General features: G+C 50.9%; 1 protein-coding gene across 1 annotated transcript; it reads left to right on the top strand.

The window, feature by feature from the left end:
• Nucleotides 1-1,705: 1,705 nt before the first annotated feature.
• PROKR2 (prokineticin receptor 2) lies at nucleotides 1,706-13,281 on the top strand. Its single transcript, XM_040637996.1, has 4 exons — nucleotides 1,706-1,904; nucleotides 2,306-2,415; nucleotides 4,088-4,680; nucleotides 10,238-13,281. Exons 3-4 carry the CDS (start codon nucleotides 4,223-4,225, stop codon nucleotides 10,929-10,931), a joined length of 1,152 nt encoding a protein of 383 aa, XP_040493930.1. The 5' UTR covers nucleotides 1,706-1,904; nucleotides 2,306-2,415; nucleotides 4,088-4,222; the 3' UTR covers nucleotides 10,932-13,281.
• The last annotated feature ends 1,536 nt before the right edge of the window (nucleotides 13,282-14,817 follow it).

Here is a 14,817-nt window from a genome sequence, read left to right on the forward strand (position 1 = left end):
TTTGAGTTAATTTCTGTGACAGCTATAAAGTCTGTGTCTAGATTGATTTTTTTACATGTGGATGTCTAATTATTCCAGAACTATTTGTTGAAAAGACTTTTTCTCCATTGTACTGCCTTTTCTCCTTTGTCAAAAATTAAAAGACTATCTTTATGTGGATCTATTTCTGGGCTCTCTGTTCTCTTCCATTGATCTATTTGTCTATTCTTTCACCCATACCACACTGCCTCGATTACTGTAGCTTAATAGTAAGTCTTGATATTGGTTAATGTCAGTCCTCCAACTTTGACTTCTTCAGTGTTGTATTAGCTATTCTGAATCTTCGTATAATCTTTGGAATCTGTTTGCGGAAATCCACAAAATAACTTGCTGGATTTTGATCAGGATTTTATTGACTCTATGGGTCAAGTTGGGGAAAACGGACATCTTGACAATATTGAGTCTTCCTATCCGTGGACATGAAATATCTCTCCATTTATTTAGTCCTTCTTTGATTTCTGTCATTAGGGTTATGCCGTTTTCCTCATATGGACCTTGTACATATTTTGTTAGATTTATACCTATGTATTGTGTTGTGGCGGCTACTGATGTGAGTAGTATTGTATTTTTAATTTCAAGTTCCACTTGTTCATCCCTGATATCTAGAAAAGCATTTGACTTTTGGGGGGAGGGGCAGAGGGAAAGGGAGAGAATCTTAAGCAGGCTCCACGTCCAACCCCAAGGGGGCTCCATCTCACAACCCTGAGATCATGATCTGAGCCGAAATCAAGAGTCTAGCATTTAACCACAGAGCCACCCACGCCCTCAAAGCATTTGACTTTTATATATTAACCTTGTATCCCGAAACTTTGTTATAATCATTCATTAGTTCCAGGAAGTTTTTTTGTCAATACCTTCGGATTTTCTGCAGACATCAGGCCATCTGCCACACAGACCATTTGATTTCTTTCTTCCCAATCCGAATAAAGAATTTGCCCGATCTGTGTAAGAAAGCCAAGGGCCAGAGAGGTAATAGAAATTGCCTAAAATCAGAGCCTGGCGGAAGCAGGGTGGAGGGCTCTGGAAACAGGGCTCCAGACAGACAGGCGGAGGTCCAGCTGGGATGGTCTTTGAAAGGCCGAGGAATCTTGCAGTGGTGGATACGGGTATCGCAGGGTATGGCAGGGTTTGGGTGAGGACTTCAGGGTGGGAGATTTCAGCAGGGCAACCCGGGGGCCTCCTTCTCCACCACCACCCACCCCAAAGGGCCCATTCTGCACCCCAAAGTCTCCCCAGCACCAGCTCTCGGGCACAACGGAATGTAACCCAGCCTCCTCCTGAAGGAGTCGCCTTGTGCGGGAGCGGACGCTAGCACCGGGCTCCTGCCAAAGACCGGACACTCGGCTTGGCGGCTCCCGCGAGGCGTCTCGGCGGGGAACTGAGGGCCTTGCGGGTTCCTCGGAATCCGCACCCCCAACCCCAGCTGCTGAAGTCCCATTCACACTCGGGTGCGAGGACGCAGAAGCCCCTGCGAGCGGCCAACCCGGCGGACTGGGGATCCGTGCCAACGCAGCCAGCACTCAGCGCGCCCCGCGCCGGGGGGCACACCAGGTGCAGGAGCGCAGCGCCCACCCTGTGCCACTGAACAGAGGGAGGCCGGCTAGGGACCCCAGGGCGGAGTCGAGCGCGGGGCGGGCGGGGCGCACCGCGCCGGGTCCGAGGCGCAGTGCTGAACAGCAGGGGCGGAGCGCCAACTCCAGCTGGAAGACAGAGACCGCCACGCGCGGGGGAAGCGCGCTGGAGCGAGGAAGAAAGAAGGACACCCCGTACGCAGCCCCACGGCACGCGCAAGTCGGGGTCCCCCAGGACCAAACCGAGCGGCCAGGGCAGCCGAGCGAGCCGGGAGGAGGCGCCCAGGCACGTAGGTGCTGAGCTTTGCGCAGTTCAGGGTCTCCCTTGGTGCGGTGGGGGGCGTCTCCCAGGCTGGGGGTGCTGAACGCCTACTTCTTTCTCGGGGGGATTCCGGCGGCTTTGCCTCCCGCACCTTTCGGGAGGTGCTCGGGCTGGCTCCAAGTGGAGGAGGTTGGGCCGGGAGAGTCCGCCAGGGCCCGCCAGGACCGGGCGACGGGAAGCCGGGACTGGGGCGCGGGGGCGCGGGCGGAGGGGGCCGGGCCGGCGGGCGCTGGGCTGGCGGGCGCTGGGCTGGCTGGCGAGCGCCGAACTGCAGGGGAGGGCATGGGCGGGAGGCATCTTGTTGAAAGGTGGGCTCAAAAGGGAAGCCTCTCCTGGAGAATTCCCGCTCACCGGATCCTGCCCCTACCCCCAGTTTTCTTCTCGTCCGGAGGCCCCGCACGCTTCGCTTTTTGAGCCTGCATTTCTGACTCGATTCCCGCCCTTGTTGGGCGGCACCTTCGGGACCGCGCTGCCGCGCCGGGGGTGAGTAAGGGAGGGCAGGGGAGGGGAGAGGAGAGGGCTCCCGGAGCGGGTTGGTCGGGGGCAGGGAGTGCATCCCGCGAAAAATGGGGCCGGAACGTGCGCCACCCGGGTTCACGCGCTCTCCTCCGGGGTCTGGGGACTGGAGAGCCGCGGCGGGCGAGAGAACACGAGTCCCGCTTCCCCGTCTCGGGCGGAGAGCCGTCTGCGGGGATTGGGGCTTCGCGGGAGAGGGAGACGCCACCCGCACGGAGGACACCTCTGGCCGCGGACGCCGCTGGCACCTCATCTGTCGGAGGTCTTTACCTCGGGTACGCAGCGGGCGGACGCTCCGCAGGTTGGAGTGGCCCGGCCACCCTGCTACTGCTGTTCCTGCTGCGACGGTTCCTGTCCCTCGCTCTCCGCCTCCTCTGACAGGGCCTAGCCAAACCCCCTGTCCGGTTTGATCCACTTCTTGCATCTCGTGGCCCCCACACCTGGGGTCGTTTCCGGTGGTGTTAAGCGGGGAGAGGCGGGTCACAGCTTGATGGCTGGGGTCCTCATTCTGCGGGTTTGGGGAGCGGGGGGCTGAGTTCTGAGGCCCTCGGACGCCTTGAACCCAATGCTGTCCCCTGCCCTGAGGACTCAGTACTTCAGAGAGTTCGTTTTCCTTTGCCGTGGGCATCCTGAGGTACTGAGAACATAAAGGACTCAGGCAAGGAGGGACAGTTCAGCCCTGGGGCCCTCCCGGGTCCTCGCTGACACCACCTTCCCCCCCCCCCATTCTTGGGGACTGTGTTCGGTTAAAGTGGAGCAGCCACCACTTTCAGAGGACAGAGACCTTGGTGACAAGATGTGGTGCCTCCCAGTCAGGGCTGGTTCTGGTGGGGAACTGGGTGGGCGTCTGGTGAAGGGGACAGGGAGCTGATCAGAAGAGTGGGAGCAGGGAGAAGCAGACAAAGCACTTCTTTTTAGCACAGGGGAGAGGCAGCAGAAGTCCCTCCCATCCACAGTCCCCTTCACCTATGGAATCCTGGGCGGATCCTCATTCGTTGATCCCGCAGACTCCTGGCCTGCCCCTACGACATGCGGGGCCCTGGGCTAGGCAGCAGGAATTTGGTTTACAGGAAGATCGGGACTCAGACAGTATAAATCACTGGCCCGAGATGAGTCATCCTGTTCATGTGAACATGGATTTGGTGATTCCCACGTCCAGGGTTTGGCCAGGACATAGGGAGCAGTGCCCTGCTTTGGAGGAAAGACCCTGAGGCGTCCCAGTCCTCTGGCTTCGTTGTCCTTGACCAACAGATGGCGCAACTTTGTGACTGCTGGGGAAGCCTGGGCCAGCGGCCTGGAGCAGGCTTGTAAAACTTCGAGAAGACCCTGTGGGAGCCGGTGTTGGTGGGGAGGGGAGCGTGACCAGGGAGTCATCCTGGTCCTGGCCCCTGGGAGAAGAGCAAAGATGCAGGTCCTTCTTGGATGTCTTTGGAGGGTCCAATTCATCCTATCCCAGTACCGCCTGACAGCCGGTGGAAGATTTCCCAATTTCCAGATCTCATGTCTCCTCTCCCCTGTACCCCGGGAAGTTCTGTCTGAGGGAAGTCACTGGGTCTGGTTGGCCTATTCTTGGGGAACTCTGGGAGAATACTAAAAGGCATTCTCCTGCACGGTTCCCACTGGCTGTGTCTCCTTCCAGGGTCCGGGATGTTGTGTTGACTCTCCTCGGGGATGTGCGCAGGGCGCCAGGCTCGGTGAGTGGCGACAGCCGAAGGTCTGGACCCCCAGCTCAGCGCGTTCAGACCCCCACACCACTCCACCTGCAGTCATCACCATGGCAGCCCAGAATGGAAACACTAGCTTTGCCCCCAGCTTCGAGCCAGCTCAAGACCATACCTCCCCCTTCCCCTTCAACTTCAGCTACGGTGACTACGACCTCCCTCTGGATGAGGACGAGGACATGACCAAGACCCGGACCTTCTTCGCTGCCAAGATCGTCATCGGCGTGGCCCTGGCGGGCATCATGCTGGTCTGCGGCATTGGCAACTTCGTCTTCATCGTGGCCCTGGCCCGCTACAAGAAGCTGCGTAGCCTCACCAACCTGCTCATCGCCAACCTGGCCATCTCGGACTTCCTGGTGGCCGTCATCTGCTGCCCCTTCGAGATGGACTACTACGTGGTGCGCCAGCTGTCCTGGGAGCACGGCCATGTGCTCTGTGCCGCTGTCAACTACCTGCGGACCGTCTCACTCTACGTCTCCACCAATGCCCTGCTGGCCATCGCTATCGACAGGTGAGGCTGGTGTCGGCCGGGGGTAGAGACAGGGGCAGGGCCGGGCTGCCCCTTCCCTCCCTTCAGCTCTGACAGGTTGGCGCTGCCGCGGATCTACGTGCCGGCTCACCTGTCCGGGGCAGGAGGAGACCCGGCTTCTCCACCTGGGGCTCAGGTTCCCCCCAAACATGGGCAAGAGCGAGGCACCCGAGCCCCCCAGCTCTGGGCCACGCCTGCAGATCCCACATCTGCCGCAGATCGGCATGCCACCTGACCGTGAGTAGCCTCAAACGCAAACGCAAGAGCAGAAAGCCTGGGCAGCTTACTCCGTGGAAACCACTGGAGACCTCAGCAGGGCAGCTTCCGGTCAAGATCACATGTACCAGGTTTTTCCTGCCCCCATTCTCCAAATCAAGATCTAGAACATTTCCAACTCCCTTATGCCCCGTACCAGTCAGTCCTCCCGCCCCAGCAGTCTGATTTCGCTCAGCACAGTTTAGTTTTGCCTGTTCTTTAACTTCATAAAAACGGAATCTTACAGTAATGTACCCGTGTTCCTGGCCGCTTTGTTGTAGAGCTGAGTTTAAAATGAGGTAATGGCTTATTTGTAGAAAAGGGGGAAGGACATCCTTCCCTTTGTTTTCTTGCATATATCCATGTGCTCATTTGCATACATTTGCATGAGATGTTCTGGAAGTCCTTGCTCTATTATAAATTTATACAATTTATAAAATTTCTAGTAGCAGCTTATGACAAATCTTACATGTGTTTTAATTATGGAAACAGCTACAGGCCAGCGTCAGACCACCAGTGGCTCTGTTCCATGGGGGCGGTTGCTGCCATCCTCTGGGGCCTCGGAGTGCTGACACTCAAATGATGTGGTTTTTTAAACACGTTTTTTCTTTTTGGTCTCCTTTGAGCTCATCCGTTTTTTCCTTGTTCTTGGTACTATTTAGGTTTGTGATTCCTTTTAATCAGCCAGTTGAATATTTTCCATAAGGAAATGCACACCGAGGTAGAAGAGCCATCTTTTTTTGGGAACATAATTCCTGCAGGAAAAACCATTTGGTTTTTACAGCTCTGAGGCTCTTCACCCGTAAAACCGGTGTTTATAAAATGTAACTGTCAAGCAGAGGTACAAAATTGCCCAGGGCCAATGATACAAAGTCAGATCCCTCGGCCCCACCCCAGCCCCACTGAATGAGAATCCCTTGAGCTTGTCCCAGGGATCCCCGTTTTTACTCAATTCCCTGAGGGATTCTGATGCTCACTCGGGGAGAGTTATCACTGTTCTCATCCTCTTGGTCCCATTGAAACCTTTGTCTTTATCAAGTTGGGGGTTTGGGGCAACATAGGAGTTTCTTAGGAAGCAACTGTCCAGTTACAACACAAAGAGTGGTTCCTTTTTCATCCCAAACCAGCTTCCCGGCTCCAGTTCACCGGTCACCTAGGCTGGAACATTACCATCATTTTTTTTTTAAGTTTTTATTTGAATTCCAGTTAGTTAACATACAGTGTAATAGTAGTTTCTGGTGTACAATATAGTGATTCAACACTTCCATACCACACCTGGTGCTCATCACGATCCGTGCCCTCCCTAAGCCCCACCACCTGTTTCTCCCATCCCCCCACCCGCCTCCCCTCTGGTAACCGCCCGTTTGTTCCTCATTGTTAAGATTCTGTTTCTCAGTTTGAGTCTCTCTCTCTTTCCCCCCCTTTACTCATTTGTTTCTTACATTCCACACATAAGTCAAATCATATGGTATTTGTCTTACTCTGACTTATTTCACTTAGCAGTATACTCTCTAGCTCCATCCACGTCATTGGAAATGGCAAGATTTCATTCTTTTTTATGCCTGAATAATATTCCAGTGTGTATATGTGAATAATATTCCATATATATATATTATCTTCTTTACCCATTCATCAACTGATGAACACTCGGGCTGTTTCCATCTCTTGGCTGTTGTAGATAATGCTGCTATAAATATAGGGGTGTGTGTATCCCTTTGAATTAGTGTTTGTGTATTCTTTGGGTAAATACCCAGTAGTGGGATTGCTGGATCGTAGGATAATTCTATCTTTAACTTCTTGAGGAGTCTCCATACTATTTTTCACAGTGGCTGAACCAGTTTACATTTCACCAACGGTGCACAAGAGTTCCTTTTTCTCCACATCTTCACCAACACCTGTTGTTTCTTGTGTTTTTAATTTTAGCCCTTTTGACAGGTGTGAGGTGGTAACTCATTGTGGTTTTGCTTTGTGTTTCCCTGATGATGAGTGACGTTGGGCATCTTTTCATGTGTTTGTTGGCTATTTGTAGGTCTTCTTTGGAGAAATGTCTGCTCATGTCTTCTGCCCATTTTTTGATTGGATTATTTGTTGTTTCCGGTTGAGTTGGTAAGTTCTTTATGTGTTCTGGATACTAACCCTTTATTAGTGATGTCATTTGCAGATATCTTCTCCTGTTCCAGAAGATGCCTTTTAGTTTTGTTGATTGTTTCCTTTGCTGTGTAAAAGTTTTTTTATTTTGATATAGACCCAATAGTTTATTTTTGCTTTTGTTTCCCTTGCCTCAGGAGACCTATCTAGAAAAACGTTGCTACGGCCGATGTCAGAGAGATTATTGCCTGTGCTCTCTTCTAGGAGTTTTTACGGTTTCAGGGCTCACACTTAGGTCTTCAGTCCATTTTAAATTTATTTTTGTGTATGGTATAAGAAAGTGGTCTAGTTTCATTCTTTTGCACGTAGCTGTTCACTGGAGTGCGGGAAGCAGAGCCTGAGATGCAAAGGTGTGGGGTGTTCTGGAAATGCTGTGCAGCTAGCCAAGAGGACTCTGGAAGCAGAACTAATTTAGGACCCTCTCTCTCTTTCTCTTTCTCTCTTTCCCTCTCCCCCCCCCCTCAGTACAGTTCCAGCATGAAAAGTATCTCGGTAACCAATGCCAGAGAGAATTTCTACATTCCTACCTATGCGGTCGTCAGCTCTTAAATTCCAATATTTTCTTGTCCCGTAACACCTTCCTCATTATAAAAGATGTTCTGAAGTGCAGAGTTGCCATCAAATAAATCAGAAAGGAAAGAACACTGGCCTAGGAGTTACTCAGAACATCTGGGTTCCAAGTTGTGCACTTAGATAAATCCCTTATGCTCCTGGGACTTAAGTTTCTTCATCTATGAAATGCTCGTAATAATAACTTTGCTGACAACCTCTCCAGCTTCTTGTCAGGTTCAGAGAAGATAAACAGACATGAAGCATGTTGGAGGCTATAGGTCTTTGTTAAAACCGATCGTTTTCCACGACTTGTCCATTGGCAAGAGGGACATCCGGAAGGTCTTTTTTACCATCTGTCTGCTTGGCCGTGTGTGTCCGGAGATCCGCACTCTCCTAGGGTCTCTATGAGAGGTCTCTATGAAACCAGGTCCTCTGCACATGAACCTCACTCTTCTTCTGGCTGCGGCATCCAGAAGTGCTAGTAGATAGCCCTTCTGCTATTTCTACATAGTAGGACAGGCAAGTGCACAGGGAGGCCTGTGTCTCTCACACCCACCTGTGTCGGGCTTGGAGGTTTATCTAATTGAGTGTGCAGTGGTCCCTATGCAAAGTGAGAGTTTGGCCATCTATCTTTCTTGTCATTTTGCCTTACCTTTCAGTTGGTTTAGAAACCTGAGTGCTTTTTATTAGGCTCTCATTTCGTACAGCCTGAGATTCCATGTGCTGCTTTGACATCTTCGGGCCCCACAGGGCCCCCAAGGTCCCTAGACATGAGGTCCTCTGTTCTTGTCCACCCAGCAGGAAAGGCTCCTGACCTGCTCTTCCTGTTTCTCCTGGACCAGCTGCACCCCCATTCCTCAACCTGATGGGTTTCCCCTCCCCACCAGCTGGCAAAATTATTCAAACAAGCCAATCGCATCCCCCCATGGGAATCAAGGGTCACTTCCCCTCTTGTCGCTCTAAAGCCTGCTGCCCACAGCCCCTGCTGGTTCATTCCATCCCTGAGTGCAACTCCCACGTGGCCTGCAGAGCGGGCAGTGTCCCTCTCCCTGGGCTGAGTATATGTGACTAGTTAACGGCTGTTGATCCCATCTGCCCAGGGTCGGGTGCTGCATGGTCATTCATCTCGTACTGGTTAGGTCAGGAGGACCCTGCCTTCAGCAACAGGGTGAAGAGGAGGTGGTCAGAATCTCAATATCTTCGTGAAGCATTCCCAGACCACGTCACTGACATAGTGACCGTGTCTTCCTTCAAGTTGTTCTTAACCCATCACTTGATTATTCTAGTTTTGGGATGGAAGAGAAGCTCTCTGAGGTCAAGGACTGTGTCCTCTTCTACGTCGTGTCCATGTACGTAGGTTGGGCACACAGCTGTTGTAGCAGATATGATCGATGCCCCCCTTGTCTCCCCTTGTTGCTGTCACTTCATGCACACCTGTCCACTCCCACTTGCCAACGCCTGCCTTTCTTCGTCTGAAGGCCTTCTCTGGCTCCCTCGCCAACGACTTACAACAGTTGGTGTATCAATATCCCGGCTTCCTCCCCCTCCGGGGTGAACCCCATCTGCTCCAGGGGCTCCTCGGCAGGAACAAGCATCAGCCGCCTCCAGCGAAGCCTTGCTCAGTAACACAGGCTGTACTGATGGCCTTCCCACGCCCACCCCACAAAGGGTCCAGCCTCTTTCCCAGGCAGTGCTGCTCACTAGATAGAGCAGGATAAAGCCTCATGCCCTGATGCTGCCTTATGACGTCAAGGCAGCTCACACACGTCATCTGAGCTTGAGACAGCCCAGGGAGTGGGGGTGAAAGCTTTGTATCAGGAGCCTGGATTCTGGCCCCAGCACGAAGTGAGGCTGGTCACGTCATTTCCTTCTCTCATTAGACAGATTCCTTAGATTCCACGCCAAGCCCACCCCCTACTCTCCTTCCTGCTCGGTAATGCCGGATGACACCCTGGGGGGCAGGGAGGAGAGCCCTAGGCTACTGCCTTGAGAAGGTCCCCACCTCTCTCTGAGCTCCAGAGCCCTTCTTTCACCTCCCACTCATGAGGTATTTGGAATGAAGAGTTTTGAAAATATTAGGTTCTTGGGCAGAATGGCAAGACCGTAAGCCAAGGTGGTATCCATAGGACTAAGAGTAATAACGCCACCTGTATTCATTGAACACCTAGTCCATGGGAAGCATTTTACAAACATTATCATATTGAATATTTACAGCAGCCCCGCAAGGTAGGTGTCATTTTATCCCATGTTGCATTTGAAGAAACAGATCTCAGAAAGGCTGAGTGATTGACTCCAGAACCCAAAGCATGGGGGGGGGGCGGGGGGAAGCTGGGATCTTTTCCACTTGTTTGACCAAAACTGGTGCAATTTCCACTAAACCACGGCACTCCTCCAAATGCCAAATGATGTTGCTAAAATAAGATGAAGCTTGTTGAAGCTGGATAATTACACTGGGGACTCGTTGTGCCACTCTGTCTGCTTCTGCGTCGTGTTTGTGCCCAGTTTCAGATGAATGTTTCCCAGCACACCTCGTTAGTCCTGATGGCTTTCCTCTCCCCCCCTCGCCCCCGCCCCGTCCCCCCAGATATCTCGCCATCGTTCACCCCTTGAAACCCCGGATGAATTATCAAACGGCCTCCTTCCTGATCGCTTTGGTGTGGGTGGTGTCCGTCCTCATCGCCATCCCGTCGGCCTACTTCACCACGGAGACCGTCCTGTTCATCGTCAAGAGCCAGGAGAAGATCTTCTGCGGCCAGATCTGGCCGGTGGACCAGCAGCTCTACTACAAGTCCTACTTCCTGTTCATCTTCGGCGTGGAGTTCGTGGGCCCTGTGGTGACCATGACCCTGTGCTACGCCCGGGTGTCCCGCGAGCTGTGGTTCAAGGCGGTGCCGGGCTTCCAGACGGAGCAGATCCGGAAGCGGCTGCGCTGCCGCCGGAAGACGGTGCTGGTGCTCATGGGGATCCTCACGGCCTACGTGCTGTGCTGGGCGCCCTTCTACGGCTTCACCATCGTGCGCGACTTCTTCCCCGCCGTGTTCGTCAAGGAGAAGCACTACCTCACGGCCTTCTACGTGGTCGAGTGCCTCGCCATGAGCAACAGCGTGATCAACACCGTGTGCTTCGTGACGGTCAAGAACAACCCGATCAAGTACTTCAAGAAGCTGCTGCTGCACGGGCGGCCCTCGCACCACGGGAGCAAGTCCAGCGCCGACCTGGACCTCAAAACCAGCGGCGTGCCGGCCACGGAAGAGGTGGACTGTATCAGGCTGAAATAACCCGCCGGCGCCCCATGGCCCGAAAACCCGAAAGCCGGCGCTCCGCGTATAATCCACACCGGGCTGCCCGGGGAAGGACAGCCGTGTTGCACACATCCTGGGCCTCAAGGGGCTCAGACTCGGGACAGGTGACAGCCACTGAGACTGCCTGAACACCTACTGTGTGCTGGCCGTACCAAGGAGATCCAACAAGGCTCCGAGAGCTGACGTTCAGCCATTACGTACTATGGGCAAAAATTCCATAACAAGGCAAAATGGCAGAAGCTGTTGGAATCACCAAGCAAGGGGCAGTCAGGGGCCTCAGATGGTGATCTGCATTCAGTCTCCATCTCCCTACCCGCATTCTGTAGCTCGTCAGGGCAGGAACAGCAACAGGCGTTAGAATAAGCCAGTTAGACATGACGGGGAAACACAAGGATAAGTTCATCAGAGTGCGGGGTTTACAGCCTCATGGGAAGAGGGTTCATGCCATCCCGTTGAACTTTCCCACTCGGCTCCTACTGCCTCCCTAAAGATATTCTCTAGGATTCTGGCTGTGAGAAAAACAGTTTTCTCATAACCAGGCCATTAGGTTATCTACAATGGTGTAATTTCAAAGGAAAGGACTGAAAAAAAAAAAATCTCTTTTCCACTGATGCTTGAAAGCTCATGGTTCTTTTGGGTGAAGATGTGCTGTCCCGAAATAAGGAACACACCCAGTTCCTGACACCTTAGTGTAAAGGATTTGGGGGGTTGTGAGGTCAGGGAGGAAGGGGATATAGTAAGGGGTGGAGCTTGCCACTGGCGACTAACACAGCCTATGTGCCTAAGGTCTAAGTGGCTTAGTGATCAAAGGTCTGCATCATTTTCTAGGACAAATCCTCTTTTGAGAACAAACGAAATGAGCTCTACTTGGAAAGGAAAGGCCTGGGTTCAAGCCTTAATTCTAAGATTCACATCACCTGGCTGCTTACTCCCTCTGCTTCTCGGTTTTGCTTCAGGGAAACAAGGATGTTGAGAACACCTCTTCTGTCTACCTTACAGGACTCTTGGGAGAGCCCATGGAGGCCATAGCTGGTGAAAGTAATTTTTTACCCTATCAGTGATAAGAACGAATCAGTGATATTGAACAGTTTGGATAAGGGAAACCCCATCCACTGTAACTTAATGTGAAGAAACACTCCCACTTTTTCATTCCTGTTTTTTGGACCAGAGACCCCTGAACTCTTCAAAATGCAGCCTATCCCCCAGACAAGAAAGGAACCCCTGTCCTGGGTTATAATGAGGAAGATTTAACCTCAGAATTTCAGTGACACTTGCCCCCTCTCCGCCCCCAACGTCTTCAGAAGTGTTGACAATCTTCCCTGCATGTTGACAAGCAGCACAGCCCAGGGCTGCATAATGTTTGTATTACACATCTGGGTGATTATGCATATGTCTTCTTTCTCCCTTGTTCCTTTTGAAGCAAGAGACTACAAATGGTACCTGGGTTGGGACTGACCCACCCACATTGGGATAACTCCTGCTTTTCTCTAGAAAAAGGGTTATGGGGTTGTTTGCTTGTTTGTTTTTTAATTAATTGTTGGTTTGTTTACCCAACAGGGAAGCTTCAACCAACATTTTCTTCTGTCACCACCCAGCACACTCACCTTCAGCCCAATCACTGTACCTCAGAAAGTGCAAACTCACTTTAATATTAGCTTAAGCCAAATGGTTGGTAAGTTCTGTGTTTACGAAAATGACACAATGCATTTTTTAAAGCCAAGCAACTAAGTATTCGGGATTACCTGCTTTTTTACAAATATAACTGTGCTTTTATTTATTACCCCCATCCTGACTCTTCTCCTAATTAGAAGATTCTTTAAGAGTAGACTGGACACCAATTGTGTCTGACAAAAGAATTCAGACCCTTTTTCCTTTTTATCCTAAAATGGACCACCCTCCTTTAATTTAAATTCACCTGAAACAGCTTTTGTAAATATCGGTGCGTATTTGTGATTTTCCAGTGAGTAAGTGTTATATTGTTATCCAATTACATAATTAACATATGGAATGTTAACCACAGTGTTCAAATGTTTTCCCCACTGATCTTTTATCTATGTTAGTATATTTAGATATAAACAGTGTGTTTAGATATAAACCTAAACAGTTCAACCCTGAAACAGAGAGGAAACTTGTCGAAGGCGTATTCAGAACAGTGGCAGCTCACGCCAGCGCCCAGCCTGTCGGTTACATGCATGCAAAAACTACCCTGTGCTTGTGTTACCCCTTCGTTCTAAAATCGTCTCGTTTGTGTAATGAATACTGCTGTTTGCATGGAGACTGTCCATTCACCTAACTGGTGTTCAAGTAATAAATAGTAAGTTAATTGCATTTGTGTTTACTCTGTTCTTCTCAAGACTAGTTGATGATAAGTTTAAGATACTTTTAATGACTTCAGCTGTGTCCGCATTTGTACATACTGTCATATGTTGAAAATTTAATCTCATTTGGCAACCAGGTCCATCTCTTTGGCCAGAATAAGAGAAAAGATGGCCTGTGATGAGGCTGTTAGAGGTGTTTCTTTCAACATCTGATATCCAGATAAGTTGATTCTCAAACTAAAGAAATTGAAAGATGGCTTTGGGTTCTCAGACATAAAAACCAATTCCAGACTTAAGAGGGAGAATGTGACATGTGGGAGGTGATTAGAAAACTTTAAAAAGTTCTGTTTCTAGGGGGAAATGATGGCTTTGAAATGTATCTCTTCAATTTAACCATTATTCTCCCTCGGGCTCAAGAAGACACACACACACACACACACACACACACACACACCAAAGCAGGAAATGGCCTTTTAAGGGTCTATGATTCAACTTACTCCTTGCTTAGGTGAGGAGATCTAAATTCCAAATGATGAAAAGATTTGCTTAAGGACACACAGCAGAACGCCTGTTGGAGCAAAACATTGCCCCAAGGTCTAACTCTGGTCGTGTGACCTGCACTCAGTCACTGTATTCCAGAGCCCAAAGGAGGATGACCTTCTCTCAGAACGTTTAAAGGGCCATTGAAACTGGTTTCCAACTTCCTGGGAGAATCTTACATCCCTCGAAAGATAGCTACCCTCCCTCTAGCAAGCAAAGAGTATATCCATGTGCCTTCATAACCCCGACTCCAAGATTCCAGAGAAACCAAAGAGAATTGTACCAGGGCCTCTCTAGTGCTCCTGTGTTTCTTTTCCCCATGAGAGATGAAGGTCTGAACACATTGATTTGAAGGTATATGGAGCTATTTGGAAATAATGCTAGAGCACGAGGGAAAGCTGGTCGTGATGAGAGGTGACCCTGACCCGGGGAAGAGCAGATAACGGGAGAAAGGGTTCATATCCAAAGACAAAGCGAGTTTGGGGCCACCCAAGACAGAGCGTGCAATCTTTGCCCGAGTCACTAGCAGCTGGCCCCGAGCAGGGGTCATTCTTCATGCTTGCCAAGAACCAGATGCCTTCCAGTCACCAGGGGGGCCAACCTCCTGAGGTACGTCCATCGGACACATTACCTCCTGGAGTCGCTCGCACCACCTCCTCCAGTACCGACGTTCAAAGAGCTCCAAATATGATACGAGAAAAAATGTTGTTGGCGCTCTCTTCCGACTGAACACTGGTGACAGGCGAGGGTTCATTGGAACTTAGAAAGAATAAGTCCTCGCTGGACAGGGCAATAGGTGGGAGGTTTGTCTCCCAGAAGCAGGAAGGTCAGCGCTTGGAACAGAAGGCCACGTGGACACAGGCCCTTGCATCCTTTTACTGACTCTTCTTTTCTTTTTCCTTTTACTGACTCTTATACTGAATTTCCACAGATGAGTCACAGGCTGATAGGAAAGTAAGTGGTAGTTCCCAGAATCTTGTTTAATCTTGTTTAATCACGTTAAT

This window comes from Ursus maritimus, unplaced genomic scaffold, assembly GCF_017311325.1.
Source record: "Ursus maritimus isolate PB19 unplaced genomic scaffold, ASM1731132v1 scaffold_22, whole genome shotgun sequence".
Classification (NCBI taxonomy): domain Eukaryota; kingdom Metazoa; phylum Chordata; class Mammalia; order Carnivora; family Ursidae; genus Ursus; species Ursus maritimus.